At 42.0% G+C, this 18,384-nt stretch overlaps 2 protein-coding genes, 1 long non-coding RNA gene and 1 other non-coding gene across 4 annotated transcripts in view; all 4 read right to left on the bottom strand.

The window, feature by feature from the left end:
- LOC120860176 (oral-facial-digital syndrome 1 protein-like) overlaps nucleotides 1-18,384 on the bottom strand; it is a gene marked incomplete at its 5' end in the record, with an annotated part of 79,836 nt that overhangs the window by 8,635 nt on the left and 52,817 nt on the right. Inside the window, 2 exons of the mRNA XM_040235967.1 lie at nucleotides 4,994-5,114; nucleotides 5,588-6,184. Coding sequence (XP_040091901.1) covers nucleotides 4,994-5,114; nucleotides 5,588-6,184 — 718 coding nt within the window. The remainder of the gene's footprint in view (nucleotides 1-4,993; nucleotides 5,115-5,587; nucleotides 6,185-18,384) is intronic.
- LOC120860174 (3-hydroxyacyl-CoA dehydrogenase type-2-like) lies at nucleotides 2,207-3,012 on the bottom strand. Its single transcript, XM_040235966.1, has one exon. The coding sequence runs from the start codon at nucleotides 3,004-3,006 to the stop codon at nucleotides 2,221-2,223; it is 786 nt and encodes a 261-aa protein (XP_040091900.1). The 5' UTR covers nucleotides 3,007-3,012; the 3' UTR covers nucleotides 2,207-2,220.
- Nucleotides 4,559-4,663, bottom strand: LOC120860177. Its single transcript, XR_005720259.1, has one exon. It is a non-coding gene; the product is annotated as a U6 spliceosomal RNA (small nuclear RNA).
- LOC120860175 lies at nucleotides 10,771-13,587 on the bottom strand. Its single transcript, XR_005720258.1, has 2 exons — nucleotides 13,540-13,587; nucleotides 10,771-10,829 (listed from the first exon to the last, which is right to left on the bottom strand). It is a non-coding gene; the product is annotated as an uncharacterized LOC120860175 (long non-coding RNA).

The raw sequence follows: 18,384 nt of genomic DNA, 5'->3' as shown, positions 1-18,384 counted from the left end.
AAAGGGTAAGAGGGTTCCCTTTTCTCCATACCCTCTCCAGGGTTTATTGTCTGTAGACTTTTTGATGGCAGTATCAGATTTTTAAAATTAATTTATTTTTTAATTGAAGAATAATTGCTTTGAAGAATATTGTTGTTTATGTCAAACCTCAACATGAATCAACCATCAGTTCAGTTCAGTTCAGTTGCTCAGTCATGTCCGACTCTTTGCAACCCCATGAATCGTAGCACGCCAGGCCTCCCTGTCCATCACTGCCGGGGTCCAGCCCCGGTGGATCCAGGGAATTCGAAGGGGATGGAGTCAGCGAGGAGAGATTTATTATTTAGAAATATAAAGAAAGATTTAGAAAAGAAGAGTGTAGTAGGAAAATTAGTGGAGAAAAGAGGCTGAATAACTTGGTTTACGCGGAGAACCAATAAAACTCCGAGACAAGGAGTTTGCACCATCTACGTAGGCCATCGGTGCCCGCTTGAATAGTGGAGGGTGTCCTGCCTTGGGCTCCCTCTTGTGTGGGTCTTAGAAGCCAGGGCAAATAAGTAGACACGGTATGCCTCCACACTCGAGATGGGAATTCAGCCAGAAAAGGGAGAAAAGAATGACATGGGGGAGCCAAGCATCAGTGCCAGACCCACAACTTTATCTTCAAAAGCAGCTTATATACCCCAAGTTGTACATAAAGAAATAATGGAATATGCAGGGTTATGCAGGGGCAGCAGTCCTGACCCTTATTGAGACCAGGCTTTCTTTTTGCATACCTTCCTGTATACAAAAGGTCTTAGGTGGTTTTACATCATCTTCTGGCCGGGGGGCCTGTTAACATTTTTATGGCTCTTTTCCTAGATAAATGTCTATCAACCAGAAAACTCTTTTTCCCTTGAAGTGTTTTTTCTTAATCTGCATCACCCTCAAAGTACTAAATAAAGTTACATTCCTGCAGAACAAAGGTGCAGTGGGTTATAACAAAGTACTTAAAGATCTAATGTTGCTAATACCAGGTCTACTACCTGTTTTTTCTACATGCCAAGTATATCTACAAGTAAAAGATATGAAAATTTGGCAGCAAGTATTGGCTCAACAAATGAAATCCTTAATCAGTTCTATTCTAATGATTTTGACTCCTCAGAAGCCCCTACATTCCTAGGAATGTTTTAAGCTTCCTGTGCCTCTCGCGGTCGGGAAGCCGCAAACAATCACACGCGCAGCTGTAAGAGTCTGGCAGGCTGGCTAGAAAGCCATCAGAGGGGTTTTGGATTGAAACACTCTTAATATGCCCAGGAGATTTATTATCTAAAAGCTCTAAATTAACTCTTTCCAGAAAAAGGTGGTTGGGGGACAGCCCCCTGTTAATGTCAGAGGAGTTGGTGAAAGCATAATGCAGTAAGGTAGGCAGACTCTGGCTTTGGGGGTAGATGCTCGAGAATTTCCAGGGGGACCCCTGAGGCTCGATCCTGCCTTTGCGTATGCCAAGGCTCCTTCCTCATGACCTTTGCCACGGGCAGGGTTCCTCACGCTGGCTCCCGGCACATCACCAACTCCCAGAGTTTACTCAAACTCATGTCCATTGAATCAGTGATGCCATCCAACCATCTCATCCTCTGTCGTCCCCTTTTTCTCCTGCCCCCAATCCTTCCCAGCATCAGGGTCTTTTCCAATGAGTCAGCTCTTCACATCAGGTGGCCAAAGTACTGGAGTTTCAGCTTTAGCATCACTTCTTCCAATGAACACTCAGAATTGATCTCCTTTAGGATGGACTGGTTGGACCTCCTGCAGTCCAAGGGACTCTCAAGAGTTTTCTCCAAAACCACACTTCAAAAGCATCAGTTCTTTGGTGCTCAGCTTTCTTCACAGTCCAACTCTCACATCCATACATGCATGACCACTGGAAAAACCAGAGCTTCACTAGATGTCTAGGTTGGCTATAACTTTCCTTCCAAGGAGTAAGTGTTAATTTCATGGCTGCAATCACCATCTCCAGTGATTTTGGAGGCCAAAAACATAAAGTCTGACACTGTTTCCCCATCTATTTCCCATAAAGTGATGGGACCAGATGCCATGATCTTTGTTTTCTTTTTTTTTTTCTTGAGAAACAGAGACTTTATTAGGCACACAGGGTGACTGTTAGGCTGTGGTTACACAATGGCTACTGGGCTTCCTTCCAAACTGGAGTAGAGCACTCCAGGAGGGGGAGGGACAGCGGAACCTTTGTTCTGTCTTCCCCCTTCAAGGCTGCATGCGGATGGCCCCATCCAGCCGGATGACTTCTCCATTGAAGAATGAGTTCTCCATGATGGCCTGTACCAGATGAGCATACTCAGCAGGGTCACCAAGTCGGCTGGGGAAGGGCACCTGGCTGGCCAGGAAGTTGCGCACTTTATCTGGGAGGGTGGTCAACAGCGGGGTGCCAAATAGGCCTGGAGCAATGGTCATCACCTGGATACCCATGGGAGCCAGATCCCGAGCAATGGGCAGTATCATGCCCACTATGCCCCCCTTGGAAGCAGAGTATGCAGCTTGTCCAACCTGGCCCTCAAAGGCAGCTACACTGGCCGTGTTGATGATGACCCCACGTTGGCCTCCCTGGTCTGATTCGTTCTGGCCCATCTCACCAGCCACCAAGCGGATCACATTGAAGGTGCCTATGAGATTCACATTGATAACTCGCTGAAAGTCCTCCAAGGTATGGGCCTGGCTTTTCTTTAAGTTATATGTCTGGCTGCCCACTGCAATGCCTGCACAGTTCACTGCCACATCCACACGGCCAAACTTTTCTCTTGCTAGAGTCAGGGCTGCTTGCACCTCCTTCTCTGAGGTCACGTAGGCTGGGGCAAAGGCGCAGCTCTTCCCTAACTTCTTGGCCCGGGCCTCCCCATCTGAGTTGGGCAGGTCCAAAAGTACAGCAGTGGCCCCCTGCCCCACCAGTCGCTCCGCTGTGGCCAAGCCTAGGCCTGAGGCTCCACCGGTTATTAAGGCAACCAGACCCTTCACGCTCCAACATGCAGCTGCCATCTTGCTCAGGCCTCTGATCTTTGTTTTCTGAATGTTGAGCTTTAAGCCAACTTTTTCACTGTCCTCTTTCACTTTCATCAAGAGGCTTTTTAGTTCCTCTTCACTTTCTGGCATAGGGTGGTGTCATCTGCATGTATGAGGTTATTGATATTTCTCCCAGCAATCTTGATTCCAGCTTGTGTTTGTTCCAGTCCAGTATTTCTCATGATGTACTCTGCATATAAGTTAAGTAAGGAGGGTGACAATATGCAGCCTTTAGGTACTCCTTTTCCTATTTGGAACCAATCTGTTGTTCCATGTCCACTTTAACTATTGCTTCCTGACGTGCATACACGTTTCTCAAGAAGCAGGTCAGGTGGTCTGGTATTCCCATCTCTTTCAGAATTAGGTATACACATACCCACTCCCTCTTGAACCTCCCTCCCATTTCCCTCTCATCCCACCCCTCTAGCTGGATATAGAACTCCTGTTTGAGTTTACTGACACATACAGCAAATTACTGTTGTCTATTTTACATATGACAATGTAAGTTTCCAATATATAGAACTCCTGTTTGAGTTTACTGACACATACAGCAAATTACTGTTGTCTATCTATTTTACATATGACAATGTAAGTTTCCATGTTACTCTCTACACATATCTCAATCTCTCCTCTGCTCTTCGCATGTCCGCAAGTATATTCTCTATGTCTGTTTCTCCATTCTGCTGCCCTACAAGCAAATTCTTCAGTACCATCTTTCTAGATTTTGCGTATGTACTTTAGTATATGATATCTATCCTTCTCTTTCTGACTTATTACACTTATAATTGGCTCTAGGTTCATCTACCTCATTAGAACTGTCTCACATGCATTGCTGTTTATGGCTGAGTAATATTCCATTGTGTATATGTACTACAACTTCGTTATCCTTTCATCTGTCAGTGGACATCTAGCTTGCTTAAATGTTGTAACTATTGTAAACAGTGCTGCAATGAACAATGGGATACATTTGTCTTTTTCAGTTTTGGTTTCCTCAGGGTATATGCCTAGAAGTGAGATTGCTAGGTCATTTAGTGGTTTTATTCCTAGTTTTTTAAGGAATCTTCATACTGTCTTACATAGTGGCTGTATGAATTTACATTCTCACCATAAGTGCAAGAGTGTTCCCTTCTCTCCACACTGCCTTCAGCATTTATTGTTTGTAGACTTTTTGATGATGGCCATTATGACCAGTGTGAGGTGATAAATCATTGTAGTTTTGATTTGGTGTTTCTTTAATAATAAGCGGTGTTGAGCATCTTTTCAACCATTAGTCATCTGTATGTCATCTTTGGAGAAATATCTGTTTAGGTCTTTTTCCCACTTTTTGATTGACTTCTTTGTTTTTCGGGCATTGGGTTATATGAGCTGTTTGTGTATTTTGTAACTTAATCCTTTGTCAGTTGTTTCATTTGCTATTATTTTCTCCCATTCTGAGAATTGTTTTCTCACCTTGGTTATAGTTTCCTTTGCTGCGCAAAAGCTTTTAAGTTTAAAAAACATGGAGTGAAAAAAAAAAAAAAAAAAAAAAAAAAACATGGAGTGATTCATGAACTTGCGTGACATCCTTGTGTAGGGGCAATTAATCTTCTCTGTATCATTTCAATTTTAGCATATGTGCTGCTGAAGTGAGCACTGCATTTGCAGATTTAGTACAGCTGCTTTATCTTTAATACCAAGTCTATTCATGAAACTATGAAGATGCTTATTAATACCTGAGTACATACACTATACATCATGTTTAGCAAACAAAAAGGAATTATTCATTCACTAAAAGCAGTCTTTTTTTTCCCTCCAGCCAATAATTCAGATGATTCTCAGAGATCACACATCCTATAATCTGACTGCATATTCTATCCTGCCAGGTAGTTTTTAACATCACTTAAAAATGTGGAGCCAGCCATGGCTGAGAACACAGGAAGCTAATCAGTTTTGGCAGAGGCCGGGCAGAGAATGAGGTACTTACCAGGCCTTCTGCTCTGGAGGGCTGGAGAGTGAGTGCACGGAAAGGCTGCACTTGGACTCAGCAAGTGATGGCTGTGACTTTCTGTCAGGACAGGAAGCAGCGACTGCGGACCGGCTCAGACCTACGGGGCCGGAGGATCCAGGACAAGCATGTTACAGATTGTGTGGAGAAGATGGCAGTGCAACTTCTAAGGATTTCTACCACTTTGAAAATGCATTCTATCATCCTTGCAAGCAGTGCAGTAAGTGAAAATCATCCACAGATGATTTTACAGGAAATTAGAACAATTCAGGCATGAAAATGGAAGTGCAGTGATAATAAGAGAACACATGAAACTAACCAGCAGCCAAGAAAAAGCCATGGTCACTCTCTGAAAACCTCCATGTGCCAAGCAAAATGCCAGCACTTGACTCTCCATCCCACAGCCTCCACACCAACTGTGACCTGGAGGAGATGACCTGCTCCCCAGTAGCCTGCAGTTCAGAGGCTCCCATGACTCCTCGTACTTCCAGCTGCACTCTTATGCAGAGATGGGGAACAAGGAGCAAAGTGACCCCTGTCCAGAGTATCCACAGGCCTGTGTCCATAGCTCACCTTCCAGGTACATTTCACTATCATGGCTTGTTGCACTGGGGAGCGGCGTGGAGGAGAGCCATCTGGAGACTGCACTGTTGCATGACCTTGAGGCCATACTGCTGGGCACCTTGGACACCACACTTCTGTCCCCTTCACATGTGCTGTTCGGAGGCTGCTGAGCGGTAACTCTGTTGTCCACAAAAACACACCTCTCGGGAGCAGCTGCAGTGATGTTCTTGAGAGTCCCTGGCAGGTACGGGGTAGGTGGGCTTCTGCCTGCCAACAGGCTCTTGGCAGGGTACCAACGGACCCTTTGATGGTAGTTCTGGAAAGCTTTTTCCAGGTTCTCTGCCTCCTGTTCCAGCTTTCTCACCCTATCCTTGGCACTGGCTACAAATTCAAGGTCAGAATCAGGGGAACTGACCTCTCTGCTGGCATTTGGGTAACTGGGGATCTGCGATGTAACTGGACCTGCTGTTGCCTCCTCTTTTTTCAGAGGATTTTTCAAGAAATCTCCACTGATGTTACTCTCATGAGCCCTGGTGCTCAGTAATGTGCTGATGGAGCAATTTTGAAGAGAGTGCTTCGGGTTGTAGTATACTTCATTCTCTAGTGCTGCGGATTACAAACAGATAGTGTGAGACAGGAAGGGGAAAAGTAGGGAACAAACTGAAAGGTTTTGGGAATATTTTCATTGAAAAATCAATTAGCATGTTAAACAGTTTGTAGGAAGTGATCAAGATGGTGGAGTCATAAGATATGAACTCACTTCCACCCACAAATACATCAACAATACATCTCTGTGTGGAATGATTCTCACAGAATATCTACTGAACACTGGCAGAAGATCTCAGATCTCCAAAAGGGCAAAATAATCTCCATGGAACCAGGTTGGTTCCAAAATGTACAACAAAAGAAAGTGAAGAAGAATCTGGGACAGGATCTGTACACTCAGGAAGGAGCTGTGAAAGAGGCAAGGTTCCAGCACTGCAGGAGATCAGCCAAGATGGGGGTGAGCTCCAGAGCCTTGGAGGAGAATGCAGACTCTGATGTGCAGCAGCTGGGAGACAGACAGACCTGTACAAAAGGTCAGCACCACTACCCTGTATTCCCCACCCAGAGACACGTGTCCACCCATGCAGACAGGAGCTGGGTGTTGAAGCTTACACTTTGGAGATCAGACTCAGGGAGAGGGCTAGGGTGGGCTGTGTGGAAACAGCCTGAAGGGGCTGGAGTCTGGAGCAGTCACTTCTGAGGGTGTACATGGAGGAAGCTTGGGCCGCCTTAGAGGCCAGGTGCTATTGATGGTTGGGGTATGTGAGGGGAGTGGTGGGACACACCACTGCAGCCTTTTCTGCTGTGCATGCTCTCAGGCAGTATGACACAGCCTACAGAAGCTCCAGGAGGGATCATGGGCAGGCAACCGCCATCTGCATGCCACAGGCTTCAGGTTGGTTCTGAGCCTCTGCTGCTCTCCACCCAAGTTACAGAAGCACTCTCGAACTGCTGCCACTGCCACTCTCCCAGGCTCCAGGACTGGTCTCAAGCTGCCTGTGATCCCATCACATGCTCTAGAGGGTGTGTATGAGATCCTCCACCAATGCTGAGAACCTCAAGACTGGGCACCAGGCACCACATCTGCATACCTGGATTATAAGGTTATAATGATCATGGCCAGCATACATTAAGCAAAGAGGCAACAGGCATTCAAACCAAAAACAGCCCTCATGACAAACAAACATTAAACCCACAGAAGCTACACAGGGACGCTTCCACATATAAACAGTCCCCTGGGACCACAGTAGATATTCTTCTTTTCTGTAAATTCAGGAGAGAAAATTAAGTAAAATGAAGCAGAGGAAGTACCCCTAGTTAAGAGTGATTAAACCAAGAAAACTCCTCTGAAAGAACAAACAATGAAACAGACCTCTTCAGTTTAACAGCACAGATTTCAAAAAAGGATGGAAATACTAAAGAAATTAAGAAAAAGTTATCAGTATAAGTTCAAAGTACTATAAAAGTGAACTAGAAACTATAAAGAGGAAGCAAGAAAATTACAAAACTCATTTGCTGAGATGAAAACCAAACTAAAGGCAATGAACAGGAATGAATAATGCAGAAAAACAGGCAATTCCCTAGTAGTGCAGTGGTTAGGACACATGCTTTCACTGACAAGGGTGTGGGTTCAATCCCTGGTCAGGGAATGAAGATCTTGCAATTCATGGGGCGTGGCTAAAACAAAAGAAATAATTTGGAAGAATCAGTAAGTGCCCCAGAAGATAGAATAATGAAGATCACTCATTCAAGACAGTAAACAGAAAGCCAAATTAAAAAAAAAAAAAGAAATCTATATACAAGACCTATGGGACAATAAAAAGCATGCCAATCTATACATAATAGGGATTCCAGATGAGGAAGGAAGAGAAAAGATAAAAAATGTATTTGAAGAAATTATGGCTGAAAACTTCCCAAACCTGAAGATATAAACACATATCCAAGTGCAGGAAACAGAGAGGGTTCCACACAAGGTAAATCCAAAGAGACCTACACTAAGACATATTATAAAAATGGCAAAAGTTAAAGAGAGTGTGCTAACAGCACCATGAGAAAGACAGAATTAATTATAAGAGAACCCCCATAGAGCAATCAGCTGATTTTCCTACAGAAATATTGCAGCCCAAAACAAAATGGCAAGAGATATTCAAAGCACTGAAAAGGAAAAATCTGCAACCCAGGATACTTGGCATGCATGCATGCTCAGTTGTTCAGTCACATCTAACTCTTTGAGCCCTCATGGGTAGTAGCCTATGATCATTATACTAGACTCCTCTGTCCATGGAGTACTGGAGGCACGGATACTGGAGTGGGTTGTCATTTCCTCCTCCTGGAGATCTTCCCAAACCAGGGACTGAACCTACATCTCCTGCATTGCAGGCAGATTTTTTTTTTTTTTTTACCACTGAACCATCTGGGAAGCCCCAAATTAACCAGTATAGATATTAAAAAAAAATATCTAAGAAAGTGATGATAATCACAATGAATGTCAGAGAAATGAACATGATGTAAAAGAGGACATAAAAATCATAAAATTTGAGGGAAGAGAGTAAGAAAATGTAGATTCCCCCTACTTCCTAGAATGTGTTTGCATCTATATGGCTACCAGTCTAAGGCAGGTTGATAAAGGATGAAAACAGGGTAACTATAAAACAAAAAAACATACAACAGATTCACAAAAACCAAAAAGAAGACAATGTAACTATAATAAAAATATTCATCAAGTCACACAAAATAAAACAAAAAGAAATGGACAAAATCAATGGGAAAATACTTCTTAAATTGGCAATATCCTATTGCTTTTCAGTCTCTCAACTCTGTCCAACATTCTGTGACCCCATGGACTGCAGCACATCAAGCTTCCCTGTTGATCACCAACTCCTGGAGCTTGCTCAAATTCATGTCCATTGAGTCAGTGATGCCATTCAACTGACACTGTCTCTCATCCTCTGTTGTTCCCTTCTCCTCCTGCCTTCAATCTTTCCAAGCATCAGGCCTTTTCTAGTAAGTCAGCCATTCGCATTCAGTGACTGAAGTACTGAGCTTCAGCTTCAGTATCAGTCTTCCAATAAATATGCAGGTTGATTTAGTTTAGGAATGACTGCTTTGATCTTCTTGCAAGGGACTCTCAAAAATCTTCTCCAACACCACAGTACAAAAGTGTCAATTCTTCAACCTTCTTGATGGTTCAACTCTCACATTCATACATGACTACTGGAAAAACCATAGCTTTGACTAGACAAATGGACCTTTGTTGGCGAAGTGTTGTCTCTGCTTTTATAAATGCTGTCTAGGTTTGCCATAGCTTTTCTTCCAAGGAGCAAGTGTCTTTTAATTTCATGGCTGCAGTCACATCTACAGTGATTCTGGAGCTCAAGAAAATAAAGTGTCACTGTTTCCATTGTTTCCCCAACTATTTGCAATGAAGGATGGGACTGGATACCATGATCTTTGTTTTTTGAATGTTGAGTTTTAAGCCAGCTTTTACATTCTCCTCTTTCACTTTTGACAAGAGATTCTTTAGCTCCTCTTTGCTTTCCACCATATGGGTGGTGTCATCTGCATATCTGAGATTACTGGTATTTCTTCCAGCAATCTTGATTCCAGCTTGTGTTTCTTCCAGTCCAGCATTTCTCATGATATACTCTGCATACAAGTTAAATAAGCAGGGTAACAATATATAGTCTTGACATACTCCTTTCCAATTTGGAAACAGCTCATTGTTACATGCCTGGTTCTAACTGTTGCCCCTTGACCTGCATACAAATTTCTCGGGAGGCAGGTAGGGTGGTCTGTAGTCCCATTTCTTTGAGAATTTTCCACAGTTTGTTCTGATCCACAAAGTCAAAGGCTTTAGCATAGTCAGTTCAGTCGCTCAGTTGTGTCTGACTCTGCAACCCCATGAACCACAGCATGCAGGCCTTCCTGTCCATCACCAACTCCCAGAGTTCACTCAAACCCATGTCCATTGAGTCAGTGATGGCATCCAACCATCTCATCCTCTGTGGTTCCCTTCTCCTTCTGCCCTCAATCTTTCCCAGAATCAGGTTCTTTTCAAATGAGTCAGCTGTTCACATCAGGTGGCCAAAGTATTGGAGTTTCAGCTTCAACATCAGTCCTTTCAATGAACACCCAGGACTGATCTCCTTTAGGATGGACTGGTTGGATCTCCTTGAAGTCCAAGGGACTCTCAAGAGTCTTCTCCAACACCAACTTCAAAAGCATCAATTCTTCGGTGCTCAGCTTTCTTTATAGTCCAACTCTCACTTCCATACATGGTATAGTCAATGAAGCAGAAATAGATGTTCTTCTGGAACTCTCTTGCTTTTTCAATGATCTAGTGGATGCTGGCAATTTGATCTCTGGTTCCTCTGCCTTTTCTAAAACCAGCTTGAACATCTGGAAGTTCACGGTTCATGTATTACTAAAGCCTGGCTTGAAGAATTTTGAGCATTACTTTCCTAATGTGTGAGATGAGTGCAACTGTGTTTGAGCATTCTTTGGCATTGCCTTTCCTAGCGATTCAAATGAAAACAGGGTAACTATAAAACAAAAAAACATACAACAGAAAAGTTTTCCAAATTTGCTGGCATATTGAGTGCAGCACTTTCACAGCATCATCTTTTAGGATTTGAAACAGCTTATCTGGAATTCCATCACCTCCACTAGCTTTGTTTGTAGTGATGTGTCCTAAGATCCACTTGACCTCTCATGCCAAGATATCTGGTTCAAATTAAGTCTGAATTTTGCAAAAAGAAGTTCACAATCTGAGCCACACTCAGCCACAGGTCTTGTTTATGCTGATTGTATAGAGCTTCTCCATCTTTGGCTGTGAAGAATATAATAATAGGATTTCAGTAATGACCATCTGCTTATGTCCACATGTAGAGTCATTTCTTGTGTTGTTGGAAGATGGTGTTTGCTATGACCAGTGCATTCCCTTGGCAGAACTCTGTTAGTCTTTCCCTTTCTTCATTTTGTACTCCAAGACCAACTTGCCTATTACTCCAAGTACCTCTTGACTTCCTATTTTTGCATTCTAGTCCCCTATGAGGAAAAGGACTTCTTTTTTTTTTTTTTTTTTTTGGTGTTAGTTCTAGAAGATTTTGTAGGTCTTCATAGAACCGTTCAACTTCAGCTTCTTTGGCATTAGTAATTGGGGCATAGATGGATTACTGTAGATTACAGTTAGATTACTGTGATATTGAACGGTTTGCCTTGGAAACGAGATGACATCACCTGGTCATTTTTGAGATTGTACCCATGTACTACATTTCAGGCTCTTTCTGTTGACTATGAGAGCCATTCCATTTCTTCTAAGGGATTCTTGCCCACAGCAGTACATATAAAATGGACATCTGAATTAAATTTGCTCATTTCAATCCATTTTAGTTCACTGATTCCTAAAATTTCTATGTTCACACTTGCCATCTTCTGTTTGACCACTTCCAATCACCTTGATTCATGAAGCTATCATTCCAAGTTCCTATGCAATACTGCTCTTTACAGCATTAGGCTTCACTTTAACCACCAGGCACATCCACAACTGGGCACTGTTTCCAAATTGGCTCAGACTCTTCATTCCTTTTGGAGCTATTACTCAGCTCTTCTCCAGTATCATACTGGGCACCAACCAACCTGGGGACTTCATTTTTCAGTATCGTTATCTTTTTACCTTTTCATATTGTTCATGGGTTCTAAAGCAAGAATACTGAGTTTGTTTGCCATTCCCTTCTCCAGTGGACCCCGGACTCTCCACCATGACTCCTCCATCTTAGGTAGCCCTACATGGTATGGCTCATAGTTTCACTGAGTTAAACAACATTGTGATCCATGTCATCACTTTGGATTTGTTTTTGTGATTATGGTTTTCATTCTGATAAAATCTAAACAACCAGTTCAGTGCAGTTCAGTCACTCAGACTTATGCCTGACTCTTTGCACCCCATGGATTGCAGGATGCCATGCCTCCCTGTCCATCACCAACTCTGGGAGTTAACTCAAACTAATGCCCATTGAGTCAGTGATGCCATCCAACCATCTCATCCTCGGTCAGGCCCTTCTCCTTTCACCTTCAACCTTTCCCAGCATCAGGGTCTTTTCAAATGAGTCAGCCATTCACATCAACTGACCAAAGTATTAGAATTTCAGCTTCAGCATCAGTTCTTCCAATAATATTCAGGACTTATTTCCTTTAGGATGGACTGGTTGGATCTCCTTGCTATCCAAGGAACTCTCATGAGTTTTCTCCAATACTGCAGTTCAAAAGAATCACTTCTTTGGCACTCAGCTTTCTTTATAGTCCAACTCTCACATCCATACATGACTACTGGAAAAACCATACTCTTTTTTTAATATAAATTTATTTTAATTGGAGGTTAATTACTTTACAATGAGACAGACTTTTGTTGGCAAAGTAATGTCTCTGCTTTTTAATATGCTGTCTAGCTTAGTATTAACTTTTTATTCCAAGAAGTAAGTGTGTTTTAATTTCATAGCTGCAGTCACCATATGCAGTGATTTTGGAGCCCCCCAAAATAAAGTCTTCCACTGTTTCTACTATTTCTGCATCTATTTGCCATGAAATGATGGGACTAGGTGCCATGATCTTTGCTTTCTGAACACTGAGCTTTAAACCAACATTTTCACTCTTCTCTTTCACTTTCATCAAGAGGGCTCTTTAGTTCTTCACTTTCTGCCATAAGGGTGGTGTCATCTGCATATCTGAGGTTATTGATATTTCTCCCAGCAATCTTGATTCCAACTTGTGCTTCTTCCAGCCCAGCATTTCTCATGATGTACTCTGCATAGAAGTTTCAATAAGCAGGATGACAATACACAGCCTTGACGTACTCCTTTCCCGATTTGGAACCAGTCTGTTGTTCCATGTCCAGTTCTAACTGTTGCTTCCTGACCTGCATACAAGTTTCTCAAGAGGCAGGTCAGAATTTTCCACACTTTATGGTGATTCACAAAGTCAAAGGTTTTGGCATAGTCAATAAAGCAGAAATAGGTGTTTTTCTGGAATTCTCTTGCTTTTTCCATGATCCAGCAGATGTTGGCAATTTGATCTCTGGTTCCTCTGCCTTTTGTAAAACCAGCTTGAACATCTGGAAGTTAGCGGTTTATGTATTGGTGAAGCCTGACTTGGAGAATTTTGAGCATTACTTTACTAGCATGTGAGATGAATGCAATTGTGTGGTAGTTTGAGCATTCTCTGGCATTGCCGCTCTTTGGGATTGGAATGAAAACCGACCTTTTCCAGTCCCGTGGCCACTGCTGAGTTTTCCAAATTTGCTGGCATATTGACTGCAGCACTTTCACAGTATCATCTTTTAGGAAATGAAATAGCTCAACTGGAATTCCATCACCCTTACTAGCTTTGTTCATAGTGATGTTTCCTAAGGCCCACTTGACTTCAAATTCAAGGATGTCTGGCTCTAGGTGAGTGGTCACACCATCGTGATTATCTGGGTTGTGAAGATCTTTTTTGTACAACTTTTTCTTAATATCTTCTGCTTCTGTTAGGTTCCTACCATTTCTGTCCTTTATTGAGCCCATCTTTGCATGAAATATTCCCTTGGAATCTCTACTTTTTTGAAGAGATCTCAAGTTTTCCCATTCTATGGTTTTTCTCTATTTCTTGCACTGATCACTGGGGAAGGCTTAATCTATCCTTGCTATTCTTTGGAACTCTGCATTTGAATGAGCATATCTTTCCTTTTCTCCTTCCTTTTTGCTTTTTCTTTTCATCACTATTTGTAAGTCCTCCTCAGACAGCCCTTTTGCTTTTTTGCATTTCTTTTTCTTGGGGATGGTCTTGCTCCCTGTCTCCTGTACACTGTACAATCTAACAATAATCACCTTTAATGTAAAAGGAATGAATGGTCCAAACAACAGACCAGTAGTAGATTGGATAAAAAAGAAAAAAAGAGCCTACAATATGCTGCTATTAGAGACCCACTTTAGGGCAAGGAACACAGACTGAAAATGGGGAGATACAAAAAAGCTATTTCATCCAAACAGAAATGACAAGAAAGTAGGGGGTCACAATACTTATATCAAACAACAGATGCTTTAAAACAAATGTCAAAAAGAAAGGTCATGAATGACACTTTATAATGATAAAAGGATCAATACAAGAAGAGTATTTTACATGAGTTAAAATATATACACCTAATATAGTACCACCAAAGTATGTAAAACAAACACTAACAGATATAAAGAGAGAAATTCACAAGAATACAATAATGATAGGAGAGTTTAACACCCTAGTCCCATCAACTGACTGAACTTCTAGGCAAGAAAATAGTAAGGCAACAGATCTTAAATAGTACAATGGAACAGTTAGATCTAATTGGTATTTTCAGCACACTGTATCCAACCAACCAACCAATAACAAAAAACCAATAGACATTTCTTTCAACTGCAAATGGCACAGTCTCTACAACTGACCACATATTGGGGCACAAAACAAGCCTGAACAAATGTAAGGATACAGAAATGATGTCATATATCTTTTCTGACTACAAAGGCAGCAAAAAAAGAAAACACCCACAGAAAAAGAAATGGGAAAAAAATGACCACATGCAGACTAAACAATATAATAATGGAAAACCAATGGATCCAGGAAACCAAAGAGGAAATTTAAAAATACTTTTAGACACATGACAATGAAAACAGAACCATACAAAAAATTTATGGGATGTAGCAAAAGCAGTTCCTGGAGTTTCACAGTAATATAGGCTTTCCTCAAAAAACAAGAAAAACCTTAATAAAAATGTAATATACCACTTAAAATAACCAGAAAAAGAACAAACAAAACCTAAAGTTAGCAGAAAAAAGGAATTAATAAAGATAATAGAAAATAAAATAGAAATTTAAAAAAGTAAGTGAATAAAACCAAGAGCTGAGTCTTTGAAAGAGTAATAAAATTGATAATCTCTGGTCAGGCTCATCAAGAAAAGAAACAGATTCAAATAAACAAAATAAGAAATGAAAAGGAGATATAAAAGCCAATTACAAATAAGTAAAAAATTCCTAAGAATATACTATGAACAATTATACACCAATAAATTCAAAACCCAGAACAAATGGACAATGTTCTAGAAACACATAGCTCACCAAAACTGAATAAAAAAAAAAAAAACAAACAACTAAGTAATTTGAACAGACTGATCATTAGAAGTGAAAGAGAATATATAATAATAACCATAATGGGGGACAGTCCTAAGATGGTAGAGAAATAGGATGGGGAGACCACTTTCTCCCCCAAAAATTCATTGAAAGATCATTTGAACTCTGAGCAAATTCCAAGAAACAACTTCTGAACACTCGCAGAGGACACCAGGCACCCAAAGAGGCAGCCCATTGTCTTCAAAAGGAGGTAGGACAAAATATAAAAGATAAAAAGAAGGACAAATGAGTTAGAGACAGAGACCTGTCCTGGAGAGGGAGTCGTGAAAGAGGAGAAGTTTCCAAACACCAGGAAACCCTCTCACCAGCGGGTCTGTATTGGAGTGCTGGAATCCCAGCAGGAAAAAAAGTTAATAATAATAAACCTCACATATTACGTGCCTAACCGCAACTCCCAGTGGAGAAGTAGCCCAGAAGCTTGCTTTTGCCACTACCAAGTGGAGGCTGAACAGGGAGGCGTGGCTGCATCGCTTAGGGTAAGCACCGGGCCTGAATGCTCTGAAGACAATCTAAGGGAGCTAACCTGAGATAACAACCCAAACTGTGCTATAGCCAGAGAGAGAGAGAGAAGAAAAAAAAAAAAAAGAAAGAAAGAAAGAAAGAGAACTTTCCTATGAAAAGCTCTAACCTAGTCAGAACCTGGCCTGCTCACAGAATGAAGGACTGAGCAAATACCAGAGGAGAGCTAGCCAGTTGCAGACCAGCCCCTCCCCATGCCAGAGGCAGACAGGCAGGTGGGCGATAGCCAGAGCCAGAAGCCAAGGGGAAAACTCGTCCCCAGAGACTGCATCCTCTACCAAACTGTGAGTAGGCTCTCAGTGGCTAACCAAAGTTTTCCTGAGATCCTGGACAGTTGACATCTGCCAGGAAGGTCATAGCCACAGATCAGTTCCCCAGAGGAGAAACACAGCCCACCTGAGATGGCATTCCCGCTGTGCACTCAGGAGACTGACAGGCTGGGATGGGGGAGGTGATAAGGCGCACCAACCACCTGGGGAGAGTGTGCTCACCAAGTACCTGGTCTCCTGAGCTGCTTGGACCTGTGAAGGGCAAAAAATGCAGGCCCAACCAAGTCTGTGAAATAGATATTTTTCTGGAACTCTCTTGCTTTATCAATGATGTAGCAGATGGTGGCAATTTAATCTCTGGTTTCTCTGTCTTTTCTAAATCCAGCTTGAACATCTGGAAGTTCACGGTTCATGTATTGCTGAAGCCTGGCTTGGTGAATTTTGAGCATTACTTTATTAGTGTGTGAGATGAGTGCAATTGTGCGGTAGTTTGATCATTGTTTGGCATTGCCTCTGGGTTTGGATGAAAACACACTCTGTGAGTGGGGACAAACCCAGTTTGACCCAGATACTGCGAGCACTCCCCACACATGCCAGTGATATTTGTTTGCAGTGTTCCTCTCTCACCACAGCACAGCAACCCTAAATAAGTGACCACCTTCGCCCCCTTGTGTCAGCATGGAAATTAGACACTGAAGAGACTTGCAAACAGAGGAAGCTAAAATAAACAGAGGGAACTGCTTTGGAAGTGACAGGTACAACTGATTAAAACCCTGCTGTTAGCACCGACTACATTGGAAAGGGCCTATATACTGTCACCCTGCTTATGTAACTTCTATGCAGAGTACGTCATGAGAAATGCTGGACTGGAAGAAACACAAGCTGGAATTAAGATTGCCGGGAGAAATATCAATAACCTCAGATATGCAGATGACACCACCCTTATGGCAGAAAGTGAAGAGGAGCTAAAAAGCCTCTTGATGAAAGGGAAAGTGGAGAGTGAAAAAGTTGGCTTAAAGCTCAACATTCAGAAAATGAAGATCATGGCTTCTGGTCCAATCACTTCATGGGAAATAGATGGGGAAACAGTGGAAACAGCGTCAGACTTTATTTTTTGGGGCTCCAAAATCCCTGCAGATGGTGACTGCAGCCATGAAATTAAGACACTTACTCATTGGAAGGAAAGTTATGACCAACCTAGACAGCATATTAAAAAAAGCAGAGACATTACTTTGTCCACAAGGGTCTATCTAGTCAAAGCTATGGCTTTTCCAGTAGTCCTGTATGGATGTGAGAGTTGGACTATAAAGAAAGCTGAGTGCAGAATAATTGATGCGTTTGAACTGTGGTGTTGGAGAAGACTCTTGAGAGTCCTCTGGACTGCAAGGAGCTCCAACCAGTCCATCTTAAAGGAGATCAGTCCTGGATGTTCACTGGAAGGACTGATGCTGAAGCTGAAACTCCAATACTCTGGCCACCTCATGCAAAGAGTTGACACACTGGAAAAGACCCTGATGTTGGGAGGAATTGAGGGCAGGAGGAGTAGGGGATGACACAGGATGAAATGGCTGGATGGCATCACCCACTTGATGGACATGAGTCTGGGTAAACTCTGGGAGTTAGTGATGAACAGGGAGGCCTGGTGTGCTGCGATTCATGGGGTCACAAAGAGTTGGACACGACTGAGCAACTGAACTGACAGACCTAGAGAAGAAGTATAAGCTGGAACAAGGAGCTATCTGAAACTGAACTGACCACACACTGCCCACAACAGCTCCAGAGAAATTCCTAGATATATTTTATATTATCATTTTAAAATTTTTTATTTTTTAAGTCTTTTATTACTCCTTAATTTTCATTTTTATAACCTAAATTGCCTTGCAAAAAAAAGACCCTATATTTAACACAAATTTCATATATATTTTTAATAATTTTTGTGATTTTGTTTGGCTTTTTTAAAAATATTGTATTTTTGAGAGTCTAACCTCTACTCTAGATTTTCAACCTTTGCTTTTTGGTATTTGTTATCAATTTCGTACCTTTAAGAATACAATCTTCAGTACCCATTTTTAATTAGGAGTGTCATTACTGGCTTGATTGCCTTCTTCCCCTTTTTACTCTCCTTTTCCTCCCCCAGTAACCTCTAACTCATCTCTCCCACTTCTCTTCTCTGCCCAGCTCTGTGAATCTCTTTGGGTATTGTCGTGAACACTGAGGTAACTGATTACTGGCTAGATCTGTTTTTCTCCCTTTGATTCCCCCTCTTCTCCTCCTGGTC

The sequence above is a fragment of the Oryx dammah genome, unplaced genomic scaffold, assembly GCF_014754425.2.
Source record: "Oryx dammah isolate SB20612 unplaced genomic scaffold, SCBI_Odam_1.1 HiC_scaffold_11032, whole genome shotgun sequence".
Taxonomy (NCBI): Eukaryota; Metazoa; Chordata; class Mammalia; order Artiodactyla; family Bovidae; genus Oryx; species Oryx dammah.
This window is presented reverse-complemented; position numbering and strand designations above follow the sequence as displayed.